The sequence below is a fragment of the Solanum lycopersicum genome, chromosome 2 (genome assembly GCF_036512215.1).
Source record: "Solanum lycopersicum chromosome 2, SLM_r2.1".
In the NCBI taxonomy this organism is placed as follows: Eukaryota; Viridiplantae; Streptophyta; class Magnoliopsida; order Solanales; family Solanaceae; genus Solanum; species Solanum lycopersicum.
This window is the reverse complement of record NC_090801.1, coordinates 47,527,324-47,549,058: the sequence shown is the minus strand read 5'-3', so window position 1 is coordinate 47,549,058 and position 21,735 is coordinate 47,527,324. Positions and strand designations below refer to the sequence as shown.

At 35.2% G+C, this 21,735-nt stretch overlaps 1 protein-coding gene across 4 annotated transcripts; it reads right to left on the bottom strand.

Annotated features, from left to right (window-relative positions):
- Positions 1 to 2,209: 2,209 nt before the first annotated feature.
- Positions 2,210 to 18,314, bottom strand: LOC101257618 (disease resistance protein SUMM2-like). 4 transcript variants are annotated; one of them, XR_003245193.2, is made up of 5 exons: positions 18,205 to 18,314; positions 18,061 to 18,119; positions 2,957 to 6,052; positions 2,764 to 2,851; positions 2,210 to 2,378 (listed from the first exon to the last, which is right to left on the bottom strand). XR_003245193.2 is itself a non-coding variant. In XM_069293326.1 (5 exons), exon 4 carries the CDS (start codon positions 6,041 to 6,043, stop codon positions 2,969 to 2,971), a length of 3,075 nt encoding a protein of 1,024 aa, XP_069149427.1. In that variant the 5' UTR covers positions 6,044 to 6,052; positions 14,259 to 14,318; positions 18,061 to 18,119; positions 18,205 to 18,254; the 3' UTR covers positions 2,469 to 2,851; positions 2,957 to 2,968. The 4 variants fall into 4 exon arrangements, 2 of the variants coding, with proteins under 2 accessions (XP_069149427.1, XP_019067712.2); XM_069293326.1 differs by lacking the exon at positions 2,210 to 2,378 and adding an exon at positions 14,259 to 14,318 and having other exon boundaries at positions 2,469 to 2,851; positions 18,205 to 18,254; XM_019212167.3 differs by lacking the exon at positions 2,210 to 2,378 and having other exon boundaries at positions 2,469 to 2,851.
- Between the last annotated feature and the right edge of the window lie 3,421 nt (positions 18,315 to 21,735).

Sequence of the window (21,735 nt, the reverse complement as noted above, 5' to 3'; positions counted from 1 at the left end):
CAAGAGCTAAAAAGGGAGTATTTGTGGGCTACGGAGATGGAGTGAAAGGTTTCAGAATCTGGTCTCCAGCAGAAAAGAGGGTTATTATGAGCAGGAACATTGTCTTTGATGAAAGTTCTCTGCTTAGAACCATTGTGAAGCCTACAACTACGTCAGAAACTGGGAGTCTTGATAAACAGGTGGAGTTTCAAGTCATTCAGAACGAGAGCGATTTGAAAGAACCTGAAGAGGAGGATCAAGAGCCACAGACAGAAACTGATATTCCAGAATCTATGCCATCAGATATCCATCAGAGTATAGCTCAAGATCGGCCAAAGAGGGTTGGAGTTCGGCTACCTACGAGGTATGGTTTTGAGGACATGGTGGGTTATGCACTGCAGGTTGCTGAAGAGGTAGATACATCTGAGCCGTCTACTTACAAAGAAGCCATTTTAAGTCCTGATTCTGAAAAATGGTTTGCTGCTATGAGAGATGAGATAGAGTCCCTACACAAGAATCAGACATGGGATTTGGTCATACAGCCTTCGGTGAGAAAGATTATTACTTGCAAATGGATTTTCAAGAAGAAGGAAGGGATATCACCAGCAGAAGGAGTCAAGTATAAAGCCAGGGTTGTTGCCAGAGGTTTCAACCAAAGAGAGGGAGTGGACTACAATGAGATCTTCTCACCAGTGGTCAGACATACTTCCATCCGAGTGTTACTAGCGATAGTTACACATCAGAATCTTGAGCTTGAACAACTTGATGTGAAGACAGCGTTTCTACATGGAGAGTTGGAGGAAGAGATATACATGACTCAGCCGGATGGTTTCCAAGTTCCAGGGAAGGAAAATCACGTCTGCAAGTTGAAGAAGTCCTTATATGGACTTAAGCAGTCTCCAAGGCAGTGGTACAAAAGATGATAGGCTGATAGCTGCAAAGAAGAAGTATGACATTCAGAAGCTGAAGGGTTTACTTAGTGCTGAGTTTGAGATGAAGGATCTGGGAGCCGCTCGGAAGATTATAGGGATGGAGATCATTAGAGACAGAGAGAGAAGGAAGCTTTTCTTGTCACAGAGAAGCTACATTCAGAAGGTCTTGGCGAGGTTTGGCATGTCTTCATCTAAGCCTATTGATACCCCCAGTGCTGCCAATATCCATCTCACTGCCATGTTCGCTCCACAATCAGAAGAAGAGAAAGAGTATATGTCACGAGTCCCTTATGCCAGTGCCGTAGGAAGTTTGATGTATGCTATGGTCTGTACAAGGCCAGATTTAGCACATGCAGTCAGTGTAGTGAGCAGATTCATGGGACAACCAGGGAGAGAACATTGGCAGGCTGTGAAGAGAATTTTCCGGTACCTTAGAGGTACATCTGACGTTGGTCTCATTTATGGAGGTGATACTCAGTGCTTGGTTACTGGCTATTCTGATTCTGACTATGCTGGAGATGTTGACACAAGAAGATCGATGACTGGCTATGTGTTTACCCTTGGAGGATCTGTCGTCAGTTGGAAGGCAACTTTGCAACCTACAATGACTTTGTCTACTACGGAAGCGGAGTACATGGCCTTGACAGAGACTGCAAAAGAAGGGATTTAGCTAAAAGGGCTGGTTAGTGATCTTGGTCTGCATCATGATCAGGCTACGGTGTATTGTGACAGTTTGAGCGCAATTTGTTTAGCCAAGGATCAAGTCCATCATGAGAGAACCAAGCATATTGACGTAAGATATCATTTTCTGAGAACTGAGAAGAGAATCAAGGTGAAGAAAGTAGGAACTGCTGATAATCCTGCTGATATGTTCACAAAGCCGGTTCCACAGAGCAAGTTTCAACACTGTTTGGACTTGCTCAACATCAGAAGCTGTTAATTGCCCTGCGGGGCAATTCTGAGGAAGAGGGGGAGGCCTGGCACTATCATAGTGCGTCTGAAGAATCTGTTTGGAGAATTCAAGTCAAGGTGGAGATTTGTTGAATGCCTTGAATTGGGCCCTTAATTATCTGTCAATTAAGTATTTTGGGCCCAAGCCTGTTAGGGCGTAGCTTAGCACTATATATAGACGCTATGGCAAACCCTATTCTGTAATTCTGTTTTTGCCTCTCCATAATAAAACTGCTCCCTCTCTTCCCCGTGGACGTAGCCAATTTATTGGTGAACCACGTAAATCTGTTGTCTTGTTTTTCGCATTTATATTTTCTCGTATTATCTCGAATTCCGTATAACAAGTATTTATCAAGCAAATAACATCATTTAACCCTTCAAAATTGAAGTTTTGCAGATACACTCTTTATTAGAGTAATATACGAAGTATTACTATTTAGCAATTTTAAAAAATACAAATTCAGTAGCTGCAATTCCCATATTTTTCACCATAGTAGCACTGCCGATCCCAAGAATCTGGTGCAAGAGAAGGAACATAAAAATCACCATAAATTAGAGCATACAGATTACCTTAATCTAATATTGGCAAAAAACACAATTTTGGTGTTATTGTGGACAGAATCGAACTTCCATTGTATTAAGAGTTAATATTCAGGTTCAATGGTATTACATAAGTTCATCTACTGCAACCAAGGGTGTGACCTAGTGGTCAATAAAGTGAATTCGAACTGAATACCGTGAGGTCTGACGACGTTCAAATCCCAATAGAGACAAAACGCTAGGTGATTGCTTCTACATGTCTTGATGGATAAAGTTGTTGAAATGTGTTCCTTTAAGTATTTTTTCATCATGGAAGATAATTTATGACAATGAGAAAAAGTGATAGAAATGAACTAAGTACCTCAGATATTATTGACAGATGCTTCCATCTGAAGTTAGTTTCTGATTGCTTGGAACAGAGAGGTATTGCAGGTGCTCGACGTTTCAACCTAAAATGGCAGAAATCAAATAAAGAGATATAAAGGATGTGACATGTGAAATCTTAAGTGTTATGTAGTATCCATAGTTTAAAATGCAAATGAAGAAGCACTGACCTGAGCTTACTCTCAGCTGGTGGCACAAGTTTGAGGTAGTTGATCATGTATGAAATTCTGTCGAAGCATACTCTTAGCTTGAGGATAGTCCCACTCTAGTGATTCCCAAAGTTCTCGACTTACATATATAGATCTAAGAGCATGCGGAATAAGCAGTGGTTCTCCATCACGAAGAGGATGAAAAAATGGCAGTCTTTCAAGCTTTGGACAGCCACAGAGACCTATTTCCTCAAGGGATACACAAGTCATTCTTCCCTTATATATGCTTTTGAGTGCCGGTAGCTCAGTCAAATGAACTACTCTTAGTTTAGGGAGGATGACATCGGTAGAGGCAAACAATGATGAAGGACTACTCAGGTATTGACTGCTCGCCTCTTGATCCAATTCCTCTTCCTCATTCTCGCTAATAATTTCATCTATCCCCTCACAATATGACACCACAACATGTTCAAGGTGGTGGAGATTTTTCCATAACCATGGAGGAAACAGCACCTTGATTTGGCAACAATGTTCAATCCTTAACTTCTTCAAGTTTGAAAAAGATCCATGTGAAAGAGCCGTAAAAGATGCTTCAGTATTAGGTTGGATGTCAATAAGGTTAACAATATCCTTCAAATTGTGCAGTTCCAAATTCTCCAAGCTTTTGAGTAACGACCCAAGTCCTTCTGGCACAATCAATTCTTGGCAATTGGAGGGTAATCGGAGTATGCACTCTATACCGTCACAAGAAACAATTTTGACTATCTTCAAATCTGTCAAATTGATCAAGGATGGCATGGCACTTAAGAAGCTATTATCCGAACTTACGAAGTCGCACCATGAAACTTCAAGTCTTTGCAGGTCCCTTGGAATATTGATTACCGCTTCTGACTGTTCCCTCAAGGGTTGTACTACATTTCCACCCTTCAGGCAGTAATCCTTCAAAATGACTTCTTTGCTGGAAAATATCACAGGGTATTCATACAAATCTCCAACACAATCACTGGTCAAACCATTTAGAGTGACTCTAAAGAAGATTGGCTGCCCATAACATTCTCGATTTGCTACAAAACTGTTGAAATCAGACAGACTGAACATCTTACCTCCAAATTCTTCAAGTTGTTTCATCCTTTTTAGATCCATTGCTCGTATAGAAAACGGAGTCATGAGACGCTGGAGATGGGATAGGCTTGCAAACATATCTATGGGTGGTTCACTACGTAGCTTCTTCAACCCACTCATGGTTAGACATTTCAACTTAACCAAGTTAGGTATGCCTACGGGAACTTGCTTAATCCCTGTTCCAGTAAGCTCAAGTTCGCTAAGTACCTTAAGGTTGCTCAGTGATGGTACAAAGCTAAGTTCTCCACAACCTTTAAGCATTAAGGCATTCAAATTTTCCAAGGTTGATAGAGAGTCAGGCAAATTTTCAATGTTGGTATAGCTTAGATCCAGAACTCGTAGAGAAGGCTTGAACATGAAAAATGAGTATGGAATTTCTCGCAACAAGCCATTCTTTTGTAACAATAGGGTTGTCAGTTTTAAACATTTGTATAGTTCACAAGGAGAAATCTGATTTATACAATTACGCATCAAGGATACCTTGTCGAGATCTTCTGACCATTCACAAAGCTCTGGCATCTTTCTCAATTGCATTCCAGCTTTTACCATGAAGCGATCATGATGATGAGGATGGCTGGTGATTTTTATAGCCATTTCTCGTATCAAGTCATGCATCTTAACACATTTATTTTCATCTACATCCTCAGTGCTTTCTAGCAAACATACATTTTCTAGCTTATTTAGTATGGCATGACCTTGGTCTATTTGTGCTTGCCTACTATTCCTTGCATTTATATATCCCTCCATGATGAACTTGTTTACTAACTCAACTCTTGGAATTTCAAAGTCCTCTGGATATAGGCAACAATACAAGAAACACTTTTGTAACCGGGGATCCCTCAAGCGAGTATAACTACAATGGAGAATAGGGAACACCTCACTCTTCATATCATCTTGCATCATGGAAGATTCTTCCAACTCTTGCAACACGTCCTTCCATTCAAAAATGTCATTTACTCCCTTCATACAACCAGCCATTGTTATGATTCCAAGTGGTAAGCCAGCACATCTCTCTGCCACTTTCATTGCTATTTTTTCTATTTCAATCGGGATTACTTGTACGTCATTATTATTGCCATGTCCAAGTTTCTCAGTAAATAAATCCCAAGCTTCTACATTAGAAAGAGGATTGACTTTGACATTCTTTTGGCAACCAACTCTACGGCATACTTCAAGTGATCGGCTTGTTATGATCATTTTGCCTCCATCATTTCCAAGTGGAATCCCCACTTTTTTCACGTCAAAGTTATTCCAAACATCATCGAGTATTAGGACAAAAGTATTCATTCTCTTCAATGCTTGGAATAGCTTAGCAGCCCTTTTTATCTCATCATTAACACAAGAAAGATCTAAGCCAACATTCTCGGCTATGCCACTTTGTAACTTTTGAATACTCGAATCTTGAGATACAGTGACCCAATAAATGTGACCCGAGAATCTACTTTCTTGTAATAACTCGTTGTGGATATTCATAGCCATAGTGGTTTTACCCACCCCACCCATGCCATAAATGCCAATGATCGATACCTCATCGTTCCTTAGTATTTCAGATATATTTTCCGAATTTTGTCTGAATACTTGGCCTTTTAAATTTGTTGTCACCAAAGGCTCCCCTTTTTCTTCATATATATTATGTAAAACCCCTTCAGGAAATTTACCTTGCTTTATGAGTTCCTCAGCTTCCTCAATCATTGTATCAGCAAAATTTGCCAATTTTATACGATCAAATCGGCCACACTCTTGAACTTCTTTCTCAAGGCTCTGGAAATCTTCTAGTTTGTCATTGACATTGCATAACCATGTTTGAACTTCTGTTTTCCTTTTCTTGGATGAACGAAATTCAGCATCTTCTATTGTAGCCACTATATCAACCTTTCGGCTACCGAGCAACTCCATCTTTCCCTTTAGATTCACTATCTTCTTTTCGAGTCCTCTATAAGGTTCCCATAATCTTTCTTTAGCTAGATTTGCTAGCATGTCAGCCATGGTCACTCACTAGAAATAACAAATCAAACAATAAAATAGATATCAAATGGACTATTTTACAAGATCATCAATGCTACAAAGAGGTGAAAACAAAGATTATTTCAAAAAAAACAAAAGAACAAATAGTCCAATAAAAGTAATATTTAACTTATATACTTGCATTATTAGTATGAGTATTTTTCAATCTAATTTAATAGTTTATGTCTATGAACACTTAGAGAAGTTATGTAAACTCTGTATGTTATTAATGAAAGCATCAGTTGCTTAAATATTTACAAAAATTAACTACACTCCTAACTAAACACTGATAAATTATCTTAACTAATAAACAATGAATATTGACATATAATCATAAACAAAGTACCCAACCTAAGAATCTCAGGTCCTGAACATATTTGAACACTATACAAACATAGTGTTCCAATACGCCCCCTCAAGTTAGGCGATGGGTCACTAAGCCTAACTTGAATAGATTACTCTCAATGCAGGCTTAGCCAGTGCTTTGGTGGGAGCGTCAGTTGGTCGGGACCTTGGGCGTGAACAGAACAAATCCTTTTCTTTTCAAAATGGTGGCGGACAAAGTGAAAGTCCATTGCAGAATGCTTCACAAGATGGAGGATACGATTCTTGCTAAAGAATGTTGCTCCAAGATTGCCACAGGAAATGATAGGTGACTTAATTATGTACTGGAAATTGCAGCTCATTCAAGAGATTGGTCACCCACAGGGTTTTAGCAAGGGCATTAGCCACCGCTCTGTATTCAGCCTCTATGGAGGAGCGAGAGACAATATTTTTCTTCTTTCAAGACCAGCTAATTGGATTGTGACCAAGGAACAAGAGGTAGACCTATTTACAGACTCTATTACTGATGTCCCACGCCCAATCCGCATAGGATTACACTTGAAGATAAAAGTCATCAATGGGAGTCACACGCAAGCCTAGTTGGATCATACCACAAAGGTCCCGGAGAACATGCCTCACAACTTTCCAGTGAAGGTCCAATATGGTGCTTGAATGAACTGAGACAACTTGTTGACTGCATATGCGATGTCAGATCTAGTAAACGATATGCATTGGAGAGTACCTAAGACTCGACGATTATGAGTTGTATCAGTCACGTGAGTACCATCAGATAGATTGAGAGACTCAGAGGCATTCTTTGGTGCTTGGACACCTTTGCAGTGAAACATTAGCTCATCATTCAAGATCTCGTTCACATAGTTTGCCTGGCTGAGAATTAAAACTTTCATAGCTGCGTATCACCTCAACACTAAGAAAATAGTGAAGATTTCTTAATTAGTCTTTAATTGAGAAACGAGAAGTAAGAAGTGATAACTGCTTTGACAATGGAAGGGTTGCTCCAAGTGAAAATAATATCATTGAGATGGAAAAGGACAAACAATGTATCACTAGACCATGTCTGACAAGTAGCGAGGTCTCTGATTTTTTCTTAAACAAAACCCATGGAAGAAAGATAACCTGTGAGCACATATATTGTACCACGCCCGAGGGGCTTGTTTCATGCCATAGATCGCCTTGTGCAACCGACAGATGTGTGTCGACTTGTCATCACTAGCGAACCCCGGAGGTTATGCCATGTACACCTCCTCGTCCAGATCACCTTAGCAGAAAGCATTGTTGGCATCAAGTTGACAGAGGTATCATTTGTAGTGAAGTACCACATAGAGGATGATGCAAACTGTGGTAAGCTTGACGATCAGACTGAATGTTCCGTGGAAATCAATGCCCTTCCTCTGAGTGAAGTCTTTTGCAAGCTAGCGTGCTTTGTATCTGTCAATGGACCCATCTGCATTCCTTTTGATCCTTAAAATCCGCTTGCAGGATACAATATTTTTCGTCGGGTCAGGCAGAACAAGTTTTCCGAATCTGGTTTTTCATCAAGGCATCAAGTTCGTGTTTCATCACTTCTCGCCAGTCGGGATGTGTTTGTACTTGTTTGGCACTAGTAGGTGTGATGGTGGGGGTGAAGTTAGCTAGGTGATCGAAAATCTGTTTGGGCTTGCTAATGTTATTTTCAGACCTAGTGACAATTCGATAGAGGGAGAGGGAATGAACTGCACGTGGTATGAGAGTTATTAGTTGCCTATGTCATGCAACTAACTTGATCAAAGCAGATAAATTTGCGCTTAAGGATATCATATCAATGATGATTAGATCTGCCAACAATCAGAAAGGTTATAAGCTCTATGATCTCGAGTACAAAATGCTTTTTGTTAGTAGGGATGTAGTTTCACTAAAAATGTACTTCTCTTCCAGCAATACAGATCAGGCTGACTGGATGGCCTTGTTAGAAAATATGAGTTATGAAGGATGCCTGAGCAGTCAACTCACACTGATGATTCACATGAAGATACAACCAACCTAGCTCAACCAGAGATATAGGTGGTGATCCATCTTCTAAGATTCATCCATCGTAACTCTTGGCTTGTGTCAAGGGGATTCAACATTTAATATATATACATAAAACATAAATTTGTCAATTCAAGATTTTCCGACAAATGTGTTCTACCTAGATCCATCCATGCCCAGATTTATTATGAAATGTGAATTCAGGCCATGTAGTTAGCAATTAAGGCATTGAAAAAACTAAAATGAAAAGGCTCAAATATGTGATTGAACTTTCAGAAAAGGCTCATTTATGCCATCAATTTAAAGTTTGGCTTATTTATGCCATTACAGTTAAATTCATGCCATTATTTTTAACGGTGATTTTGCAAAACCATTTTTGACACGTGGCCAATTAAAATTCGTCCACGTCATCAATTTTTTAAATAAAAAAATCTTAATTCTGAAAAAAAAGTGATTTAATTTTTTTTATTCTTTTAATTAAATAAATTGATGACGTGGCCGAATTATAATTGGCAACGCCATCAATTTATTTAATAAAAAAATTCAAAATTCTGAATAAAAATTGAATTATTTTTCTTTTTAATTTTTTTTATTAAAAAATTGATGACGTTGCCAAATATAATTCGCCACGTGTCAAAAATAGTTTTGCCAAACCATTGTTAAAACATAATGACATGAATGAGCCTTTTCGTTAACGGTAATGACATAAATGAGTCAAACTTTAACTGATGACATAAATGAGCCTTTTCTGAAAGTTCAATGACATATTTGAGCCTTTTTCCAAAAACTAATACTTTGGGGGGATTGGATATTTAAGATTGTTATTGAATGTAAATAGAGACATTATCATATTGTATACATAGCACAATCATAGATATACAATATTAACGGACTTTCTGATTTTGTGTCCTTAGATAGACTTGCTTGTACACATATAAATAACCCTCATCCTTAGAATGATATGAGAAGTATGATTGTTCCATTATCTCTATATTTACATGGTATCAGAGTCATTTGGGCTCAAAATTATTGATTATAAATTTCATGTCTTCATGGTAGTTCGAGAGGAGGTCATAGCTATTTGGGTTGTCTTTCAATTGCAAGACTGTGGTCTGGCAAAATTGATTTGGCTTACTTCTTGGATATTGTCTCGATATTCACAATGGTAACTGATTTTTTGATCTTTTTTTAACTCATTCATTTTGAGTGTTGGATTTTGGTATTTGTGGATTTTCGATTCTATATTCAATTTGAATCTTTTTGGTGATTTTGTCTAGATTCAAGAATTTTGAAAGGATATTGTTTCGAGGAACTGGGTGAAGTTTCAAGTTTACTCTTAGGTTTGTTCAAGTATATTTTCATATTGGGTTCAAGTCTCAGTAGTGTCCAAATATCTTTTTGGTCTGTGAGAGACATCTTTGTTCACAGATAACTTATTTACAAGTCTTTGTTAATTTGGTTGCAGCCCCTTTTACCTATAGTCATCTATAATCTATTTCTAAATCCTTTTGGACTAAATATTAGTTCAAAGTGTCTCGTTATAGTCCATTATCTGAGAAAATAGTTTGGGTTTCAGCCGATAAGTTTGCTAGATTCGGTCAATATCATAATCAGAGAAGGAATCCGCTTTAGTTAACCTCTTTGTGAATCAAATAAAACATATCTTATTGCCTCTTCAAATAAATGGGTGATTAATTCAGGTGCCACAAATCACATGAAGGATAATCCCAATATCTTTTCTAAATTTCAATCACACAAAACACCCTCTCCGATTACTGTACCTGATGGATCTACTTGTAATAGTCTTGGATCAGGGACTGTAAAACCAACCTCATCTATTACCCTATCATCTGTATTAAGTCTATCAAAACTGGCCATTAATTTGATTTCCGTTTTAAACTTACAAGATACTTTAAGTGTTATATATCTTTCTTTCCCGATCATTGTATGTTTCGTGATCTTATGACAAATTGAGTTATTGGTAAAGGACATGTATCTGATGATCTCTACATCCTTGATGAATAAGAATCTCAATTTGTTGCCAGCTCTAGTGTTGTGTCTCCATTTGAAGCACATTGTTGATTGGGTCATCCTTCTTTACTTGTGTTGAAGAAATATTTCTTCATTGGATTGTGAGTCGTCATTTTGCAAAACACCATCACATCTCATTAGGTCAAAGGTTAATGAACGAGTTAATTCAGCTTTTAAGTTAGTTCATTATGATGTTTAGGGACCATGTCCTGTTATTTCCAAAATAGGGCATTATTATTTTGTAACTTTTGTGGATGATTTCTCTCGAATGGCTTGAGTTTATTTTATGAAACGCCTCTGAAATATTTACCCACTTTTGTGCCTTCCATGCCAAAGTCAAAACTCAATTCGATGCTTCAGTATGCATTCTAAGGAGTGATAATGCTAAAGAATACATGTTAGAAATATTCCAGTCTTACATGAGACAACACAATATTCTCTATCAATCTTCATGTGTTAATACACCCTCTCAAAATGGAGTTGCTGAAAGGAAGAATAAACATCTACTCGCGACAATCCAAACATTTTGTTCCAAATAAAAGTTCCTAAATAGTTTTGGATAGATGTGATCTCTACAACTTGTTTTCTGATTAATTGCATGTCAGCAACTGTGCTTATTGGTAATGTGCCTTGCAGTTTTCTATTTCCAAACAAGTCATTTTTTGCAGGAGAACCTAAGGTATTTGGTAGCACATGTAATGTCTGAGATGTTCGACCATCTCTTATCAAGTTTGATCCACAGGCATTGAATTGTGTTTTCTTGGGCTATTCTCGGCTTCAGAAGGGGTATCGATGTTATTATACTGAAATTGGCAAATATTTGGTGTCCACTGATGTGGTATTATGCACCTCCCGTTTCTACAAGTCAGGGGGAGGAAGATGAATGGTTAGTTTATCGATTTACCATGTTGTGATAGATCAATCAAATGATGTTGTTCTTCCATATCCTAGTTCTTCTATTGAGCATTAATCAACTCTTATGCCTTCAAAGCATGCTTTATTTGTACCAGCAAGACCACCAATTGTCCAAGTTTACACACGGAGGCAAGATACTAATGACACATGTCCTACATCAATTCCTTTGTCATCAAATCCTCCTTCACTTGATGCTTCAGAAAATCTTAACCTTCCTATAGCTCTTTGGAAAAGTCACATCAATACACATCCAAATATTCCATTGCCAATTTTGTTTCTTATAATTGTTTATCTCCTTCATCTCGTTCTTTGATTGCCTCTCTAGACTCTATATCTATCCCCAAAATAGTGAAAGAAGCCTTGAAAAATCCTGGATGGCAAGACGCAATGTCTGAGGATATACATGCTTTAGATGAAAATCACACTTGGGATTCGATGGATTTACCCCATGGAAAGAAAGTAGTAGGGTGCAAATGGGTATTTGCAGTCAAAGTTAATCCAGATGGATCTGTTGCAAGACTTAAGGCTAGACCTGTAGCTAAAGTCTATGCTCAGATTTATGGGGTGGATTATTTTGATACCTTATCTCTAGTAGTCAAGGTCACTTATGTTCGCTTGTTTATTTCCTTGGTTGCTTCTCAACATTGGCCATTACATTAGTTGAATATCAAGAATGTGTTTCTTCATGGTGATCTTCATGAAGAGGTTTATATGGAGCAACCATCTGGGTTTGTTACTCAGGTGGAGTATTGAAAAGTTTGTCATCTAAAAAAGTCTCTATATGGTCTAAAACAGAGTCCTCGTGCTTGGTTTGGAAAATTCAGCGATGTAGTTCAAGAGTTTGGGTTGAAAAAGAGCAAGTGTGATTACTTAGTTTTTTTTATAGACAATCAACTGTTGGTGTTATTCTTCTAGTTGTCTATGTTGAAATATTGTTATTACACAAGATGATTGTGCATGTATTTCTTCTCTCAAGAAAATTTTACATGCCAAGTTTCATACCAAAGACTTGGGGCAATTGAAATACTTCTTAGGCGTAGAAGTAACAAGAAGCAAGAAAGGAATTTTCTCGTCCCAAAGAAAGTATGTACTTGACCTACTTACAGAAACTGGAAAGTTGGGAGCCAAGCCATGCAACATACCAGTGGTTCCTAGTGTACATCGTTTTAAGGTTAGTTGGGAAACCAAAATATCTCACAGTAACCCACCTAGAAATTGCTTATGTTGTCAGTATTGTAAGTCAATTCATGTCTGCACCGACAATCAAACATTGGAAAGCCTTGGTGCAAAGCTTATGTTAATTCAAAGGAGCTCCTACTCTTGGCATATTGTATAGTGATCACGGACATACTCATATGAGTGTTTTGTAGATGCTGATTGGGCTGGATCAAGAATTGATAAAAGATCTACAACTGGCTACTGCGTTTTTGTTGGTGGAAATCTTATATCTTGGAGGAGTAAGAAACAAAATGTTGTATTTCGATCTAGTGCAGAATCTAAGTATAGGGAAATGGCTCAATCCACATGTGAAATACAACAGATACATCACCTCTTAACTGATTGGGTTGAAGCCTTTATCTGCAAAACTTTGGTGATAATCCGGTTGCTCTCCACTTAACCTCAAATCCAGTGTATCATGAACGGACGAAGCATTTGAGGTTGACTGTGACTTTATTCGTGAAAGAATCAAGAGAACATGATTTCTATCGGTTATGTGAAGATAGGAAAGCAATTTAGAGATATATTCACGAAGACTTTAAATGGAACTCGAGTGGAATATCTTTGTTATAAATTGGGCATGATTAAAATCTATGCTCCGACTTGAGGGGGAGTGTTATTTAATGTACATAGATATGTTATCACATTGTATACATAGCACAATCATAGATAGAAGATATTTAGGGATTTTCTGATTGTGTCCTAAGATAGACTTGCTTGTTCATATATAAACAACCCTCATCCTTGTTCCATTATCTCTATATTTTACAAAGATCAAGTACAAATTAAACCTGATGGAGAAGTAGATATAAAGCTAGTTTAGTGTCAAAATGGTACAACCAAAAAGAGTAGATATGCTATAAAGAGACATATCTTTTTACCTATAGTGAATTAAAGTGGTTGTATTGGTTAGAAAATGAGATTTTTCTCGATAGTATTTAGTTTAATAGTTCTCTTTTGAACATTTTTCTTAGTTTGAAAATGAATGGTAGTTCTTGTTTTATAGTACAAGTCTTGTAAGAAAGTACGATAGTGGTTGGATAGGCATGGTCGTCTACTAACTTTTGAAAAGCTTATATAGATATATGTTTATGACATTTGTAGTATGTTATGAATTGAACTTTAATTTTTTCTATAAAGTTCCAAAATTCCAACAGTTGTATCAGAGCCTTTTTTTATGAAAGCAAGATATATATGGTATTCTTTAGTGATTTTAAGATAAGAGAGCTGAGCTGCAGTAACATGGCATCCAACAATTTCTTGGGTGCAAACCTTTCTATTTTTACAGGAAAAAAATATCACATATGTGTGATAAACATGAAGGCTTATCTCAAAGCACTCAGTCTATGGAAAACAGTTGAAAATGAAGATGATTCTCCTCCACTTAAACCAAGTCCAACTATTGCACAAATGAAGATTTATGAAGATGTAAAGCCAAGGAAACCAAAGGCTCTCACAAGTCTTCACTCAGCACTTTCAGATATAAATAATGGCTTGTGAAACATCTACAGAAGCATGGGAGAAACTAAAAGTAGAGTTCGATAGATGTGACAGAGTGGAGAAAGAAGGAGAAACTGTGAAAGAGTACTCTGCCAAAATTGTGGAGATTGTAAACAAATAAGATTGTTGTTTGAAACCTTTCCAGACTCAAAGGTGGTGGAGAAGATGAGGATGAGCTTACCAACAAGGTTTTATTCCAAGACTTCAGCAATAGGAATCTTGTAATCTGGAGACTTTATATCTAGCAATTTCGATCAGCAAATTGTAAGCCTAAGAACAACGATCAAGTATAAGAGATGAAAAAGCAGCAAAAGCAGCATAAAGACAAAGCATAAAGGCAAGCAACATGTGAATTGTGAAGGACAATAGAAGAATGACAGGAGATAAAACAACAAAAGGCAAAACATAGAAGGAATCTTCAAAGAAAGAAAAAGTTTCCACCTTGCATTGTAGAAGAACTAATCATCAAGAAAAGCACCATTGGTTCACAGGAAAGCAATCATTTCAATGCAGATTTTGTAGAAAATGGATCATATTGAGAAGAATTATAGGGTCAAACAGAATCAACCACAACAAAATCATGTGTAGCAAGGAATTTTTACTGATGAGTCGGAAAAGGAATAAGAAAGTTTGTTTATGGATTCTCACAAAAAAAAAACAATCAATAAATCCTCATGATTCATAACAGTGAATGTACAAGCCGTATGTCACACAATAAGTTACTGTTTCACACACTTGACATGACAATTATAACTTAAATTGAATGAAAAATACTGAATCAGTACATGCATATGGAAAGGGTTTAGTTGCCTTTCAAACTACACAGGGTACAAAATTAGTTTATGATGTGTTGTATGTTCCATGTTTAACATGTAACTTGTCAAGTGTGGGACAAATGATGTGTAAAGGTTATTCCTTATTTTTTAAGGGCAATCATTGTTTGATTCTTACTCAAAAGATAGTTTAGTTGTTAAAGCAGACGTGTTGAATAAAACTTTTCCTTTAGATAGAAATTTTGATAGTGCTAGTTTTGCAAGTATGGATGAGTCATGGTTGTGGAAGAAAAGATATAGGTATTTTAACTACGTTACTTTAAAATTATGTATAAAATGAACTTGACTAAGGATTTACTTGAGATCTCATTGTTTAGAGAAGTTTGTGAGTCATGTCAGATAGGTACAATACATAGGAATTTTTTTCTGAAAGTGCTAACTGGAGGGCAATCAAAAAACTTAAACTAGTCCACACTGATGTGTGTGGACCTATGCCATGGGTGTATATGAGTAACAAGTCTCAAGTATTTTCAGTTTTTTCAAGAAATTTAGAGTGTTTGCCTAAAGATAGAGTGGTCGTATGCTAAAGGCTTCGAGGTCCAACAATAGTGGTGAATACACTTCAAATAAGTTCTATAATATTGTGAAGATATGGGATTGATCACAGATTGACAGTAAGTTACTTATCTGAACAAAATGGAGTCTGAGAGAAGAAGAACGGGACTATAATTGAAATGACTAGATATTTTTGGTTGAAAAGAAACTCCCCCAAAGATTTCGGGCAAAAATGTTTATATTTCAGTATATTTGTTAAATAAGTTGTCCACTAAAGCTATGGATGGAAGAACTCATATAGAGACATGGAGTGGAATTAGACTATCAACCAAGCACTTTAAATTTTTTGGTTTGATGTGCTATTCTCATGTTGTGGAGATGAGGATGTTGAAGTGAATATGTGGTAATACCAGGAGTGATAGTATTAGAAGATGAGGATATCCAAAATAAGGTGAGTGTGGCCTCCATAGTCGATAAGATGAGGAAAGCAATACTGGAATGGTTTGGACATATGAAGAGGAGATCTATAGATAAACCCATGAGAAGGTGCGAGACGTTGATTATAGAGAGTATGAGAAATGACAGAGGTAGGCCGAAGAAGTGCTGAGGAGGGTTGATAAGACAGGATATGTCTCACCTTCAAGTTATCGAGAACATGATCCTAGATAGGAGGGTGTGGAGAACTTGTATTAGGGTAGAAGGTTAGTAGGTTGTGTAGTGTTGTCTTGCTAAGGGAGGTTGGTGTTTGCAATGGTACTAATTGTATTATTTGAGTTCTTGCTTTTTTATTTTTATCATGGTTTATTATTGTTTTGTTAAAAATAATCTACCCTACCATGTTGTTTATGTCATTTTGATTATCACATGACTTAATTGTTGTTTTGGTTATTTTTGCACTGTTTTTTAAATTTCGATTCTTTTCATTGTCTTCTTCTTCTTCTTCATAGTTGTTGCACTTGAGTCCAGGGCCTTTTGGAACCAGTTTCTCTACCTCCATGAAATAGTGGTAAGGTTTGCATACATTATACCCTCTCCACACCTCACTTGTAGAATTTTTCTATATTAGTAAGTATAAATTCACATATCATATAATATTATTTCCTCTGTTTCATTTTTTTTCCTTATTTTTACCATTTTTGTGACAGCTTTTTATAAACTATAACGCATAACATGACATGTATCAGACTATAAAATAAAGGAAAACTTATCAAAATCTCACTAATTCAGGAGTTAATTACTTAGGTATACTTTAATTTGCAATATTACTAATCTTACCAGATTTTAGTGTGTCCAGATACACCCAAATACGTCAAAATACATGTATTTCAAGATACTACATCAAAATTAAATGTAATTCTTTCTAGATACATTGTATATGAGGTACATGTATATCAGATATATGTATATGTGATGCATGTATCATGGGACACATAGATGAAAGTTCGTTATAATTTATTTTAGATACAATGTATTCAAGTGGTTTCGTATATATCTAGGATATATAAGTACATAACATATCTGGTTTGTCTCTCTCGCCTCCCTCGCCACTCTCCTATGATCTAGTATCTCATATACATGTGAATCACACCAAATACATGCATACACATGTATCTAGTGTAGTTCACATATGTTTGATATATAGACTATCTTGCTCAACTCTTTCTTTATTTTAGTGTATTTGATACTAACAATACATGTATTTAGGTATATCTTTCTTAATATATGGTAAGAAACTCTTAGTTATTGGTAAGATACGAAAACTATTTGAAAGTATGGGTAGAATTAGTGTATACGGTACGAATGTACGTCTAGGGTTTTTCATGGTTATGGCTAAAAAATCAAACCGAATAGCAATCTGAACCAAACCGATTAAGACATCGATATTTGGTTTGTTTAGGTTTGAATTTAAATTTTGAAAATCAATACTATTTGGTTTGGTTTTACTAAAAAAAACAACTACATAAATAATCAAATCGAAACGAGAAATTAGATATATAATTTTATAATTACTTATATATTTATTTATAAATAAAATATAAATGTTTGTTAAATTTTAATCAACTTGAGTTTTTAACTTTATCATTTTCTCAAGCCCAACACTTTAATTTTAGCTCAATTATTACAATACTAAGTCCAAGTCCATCAAAATTTATTATTTTAGTCTTTACCTACTCTATCTCACATAAGATAGTCACATTTTCTCATAATTGAATCACTTTTTCGTGTATTAATAACTCTAGCATTGTTTGATTGAACCCACAATGGCTAGTAATTTTTCCCTGGATTGTTTATGTACTATGCATCTGTGTCTATCGAGATACGTATGTCCTCAAAAAATTTATTACTTTCAAACAAAAAAATAGAAAAACGAACCAACCCGACTATAATCAAACCGATGGTTGTTTTTTCATTTGGTTTAGTTTGATTTTAGAAATTTAAAAACCATATAGATTGGTGTTTTGATTTAACCAATAACCGATCCAAACCAAATCATGAACACCCCTATATACGTCTAATAAGGTAATTTTTCCTATAATTAAAGAACATGATATCATATTCTATATATTTTAAGTTTAAGACCACAAAATTTAAAAATTCTTTTTACTTTCTTGAACACAGTGTCAAGTTATAGAAATTAGGAAAAGGGAAACTTACATATACAACTCTTATATATAAGTCTGAATTGTTGATTAGAAGAGTGAGCTTTTTTCACACTGCATAATCAGGTAATGCCCAATTAATAATATGAGATAGTTGAAAAGAAATGTTGACAAAGTAGTGGAAAAATTGAATTATTACCTGTGAAAGCAGAATATATATGATCGATATAAACCATCAATTTTTGGTATACAAGATGGAGAAATGTGTCACAATTTATAGTGTAAAAATGTAAATGGTCATAGTGATGAGGAATCTTCTACGAAAATGGACATGAAAAGACTTTAAGTGGAAAATTCACTCATCAAAAGCACTCTATCAAAGACTTTAGCCGTCACATTTGAGTCTAATACGTGGCAATGTGATAGTTAATTAATTATTTTAATCTCAAATTTAAATTTCTCTACACATGAAATCATCTTTATTAGAGAGCAGTTTAGCTCCAATTTGAAATTTCAAGCGGAATCTTTGAATTTAAATTCTTGTCACGGAGGAAAATATTAAAGATAAGGTATAATTTAATTAAGTTATTCATAAACTTAATTGAGTAGCATTTTTAAAAAATTGTCAATAGTCAACTTTAATCTTAAATTATGATACTTATTTTTTATTTTCTGGAAAATATGACCGCTTTTGAATGGAAGGAATATCTTTATAGTATATTAATCAAGTCACTTTACTTGCACTATACCTTCCTCCAATTCGCCACTAACAGCCCAACCTTGCAATTATTGCTTATTTATTTATATAAATTAATCAACTTCTTAATGTTATAAATTTATTGAATTAAGTGGATTATTTATTAAGGTTATTATAAACTTATTCTTATTATGGATATGTATTTCTAAGGTGATATGAATCTTTTTGGGATAGCAATATATCTACTAATGTATTATTAAACATGGTGAACTTTTGGTTGATTTCTCTTCCTATAAATGAGATATCATTCACCATTGTAACACACACTTAAATAAGAAGAAAATTTCTCTTCTTCTATCTACTTCATTTGTCTTCTTCTCTTTATGATTATATTCTTATGAGCTTAACTTTATAACACGTTATGAGCACGAGACTCTATCCAATTGAGAGTGAATTCTTGTTTTTCTTTAGCTCATATTTTGGTTGATCTCGTTATGAAGATCAAAGTATTATATGCATAAAATCAGATATGTATTTTTTAAAATCTTTTTATGATTTTGAATACAATAATGTTCGGCCACTAACATTGACCAGGAACAAAAGACATAGGGCCCGTTTGGATGGGCTTAATAAAAGCAGCTTTAAAAAAGTACTTTTGAAAGTGCTGAAACTTATTTTTAAAATAAGCAGTTATGCGTTTGGATAAAAGTGCTGAAGTTGTTATGCCAAACGTGAAAAGGGAAAATGGAAAAAAGAGATTTTAGGGTTATATGGGTAATTTGGAGATTGTATAAAAATATTAAGGGCAAAAAGATAAAAATGTGGTCAACTTAAAACAGCTTATAAGCTAAAAAAAAAAAAGCACCCCTACCCCAGCTTTTAACTTTTGGCTTAAAATAAGTTTTTTTTAACTTAAAATAAGTTATTTTGAGTATTTCCAAACAGTTAAATAAGTCAAAAACCAGCTTTTAAGTCAGTTTGACCAGCTTTTAAGCTGAGCCAAACAGGCTCATATACTACTACAAAAACTGCTTAAATGGAAGAAGGTATAAAGTTTTAATAGCATGAGTTTGAATATTATTTTGATTATTTTGAAAGACTCAAAGAGTGAGTCATGTTGTATTTCGGTCTATTATGTCGTTGGTTAATGGTAAGACGGTGGATTCAAGTCTCATCGCACCAAAAGGGTAAGACATCAAGTTGAAGTCCGGATGCACCATGATAAAAAAATGTTGAGGTAAGACGATAGATTAATGTTTTATCACACCAAAACAGTAAGACATCAATTTGAATTTAGATGCACCATGATTGGATTCAAGTCCCATAAAAGTATGGCGTAACACGCCATATATGAGTAAGACATTGAGTTTGGGTCAACGCACCATAGTGATGATAAAATGATGACTAAGAAAAAATAATATATTTGATGAAAAATTGAATTTACTTCATTTCCTAAAGCGAATGTGGTAGCAACATATGATAACTTTGAAATTCGCATGTTGACTTGCTTCATTCTATCGTATGAATGTGGTAGCAGTAAATAATTAGTCTGAAAGATGACAAATGATTAACGATATGAAAAATTACGTGAAGGAATGGAATTATAATGGTCATCATTGTGGTAATTATTAAAGGAAGAACACTATGGATTCTCCAAATAGTCCTTCAAAATGTGAAGGCAATTTTTATTATTAAAATGATATGAAAGGCCATTGGACTAGTGAATGTTGTCGACCCAATAATTTGACAAGTTTATAAATCCTCCATTGAAAGACAAGAAGATAAAGTGATGGTACACTTGATCTTTTAAAGCTATGTTGAGGTGTCTCATGGAAATATGATGAGTCTCATGGAAATATGATGAATTTAAAGCTATGATAATGTGCTTATAATGCAAATTTATGAAGTACATATAAATGATTAGTCCATTCCTTGAAGAGAATGTGACTTGTGATGAGTATCGTGAATGCTCGACCATTCTATAAGAGAATGAATCAAGATGTGATAAAATCATTATGGGTTGGATACATGTCACAATTCACCTCTATGGAGGTTTGAAAAAAAATGATATATGCCACAACTCATCTCTACGGGAGGTTTGAGAGGAATAAATAAATTTTATTTGACAAAAATGATCAATGGTCGTGTATGTTTATACGTCATAAATATGATGGTATGTTTATTTGTGAACTACCAAAAAGGCAAAAGAAAGAAAAACTCTTGCCTATAAAGATTGTGGTCATGACCAAAATAATATTGTTGTGTGACAATACAAATTTGTAATTGGTTGTGTACCTATGGTACAACAAAAGAAAAGCAAGAAACATGTTTTGCTCATAATGATTTTGACCATCACAATAATAATATAATTTCCTCCTTGAAGGAAATGTTCACCATAGGAATAATGTCATGCAATATATGATAGTACACAAAATTAATATTAAGCTCTAACGAGTTGTGTTATTACCAAAGGAATAATAATGAGGTTGTAGTAAGTCTCAAAAGAAACTTTTTAAGTTTCGAATGAATTGAAAATAAATATTGAGACTATAAATCACTACAATCGAAAGGGGTTATAAATATTTATGTAAAAAGTTATCCATTGTTTTCTCTTTGTTTGTTGCATACAAACATGGACATGCGGATGAAATCACATGTAAAAGTAAATTGTAAGTGTACTAAAAATTAGTTGGCATGACCGGTTGAACATTCTAGTTTAAATGTGATGCAAATGTAGTGAGAATTCATGTGGATTGTGTGATGAAGAAATAAAAGATTCTTTAAGAATTCTCTTGTGTTGCTTGTTCTCTTGATAAAATGATCATTGTACCAGCTAAGGTTGAGATTGTAATCCCATGAAGTTTTTGGAACATATAAAAAGGTGAATATGGGCCCATTCACCTGCCATGTGGATAATTTGCAACTATTTGATAGATGCATCTATGTGATGATCACATGTGCTTTGGTGTCAACTTACAAATTTGTGTTTGTAAGGTTGTTTGCTCAATTGTTAAATTAAGAGCACAGTTTCAA

What these genes read in the sequence shown, in the direction of transcription:
- LOC101257618 (XM_019212167.3), bottom strand. Translation starts at nt 6,043, where the DNA reads ATGGCTGACATGCTAGCAAATCTAGCTAAAGAAAGATTATGGGAACCT.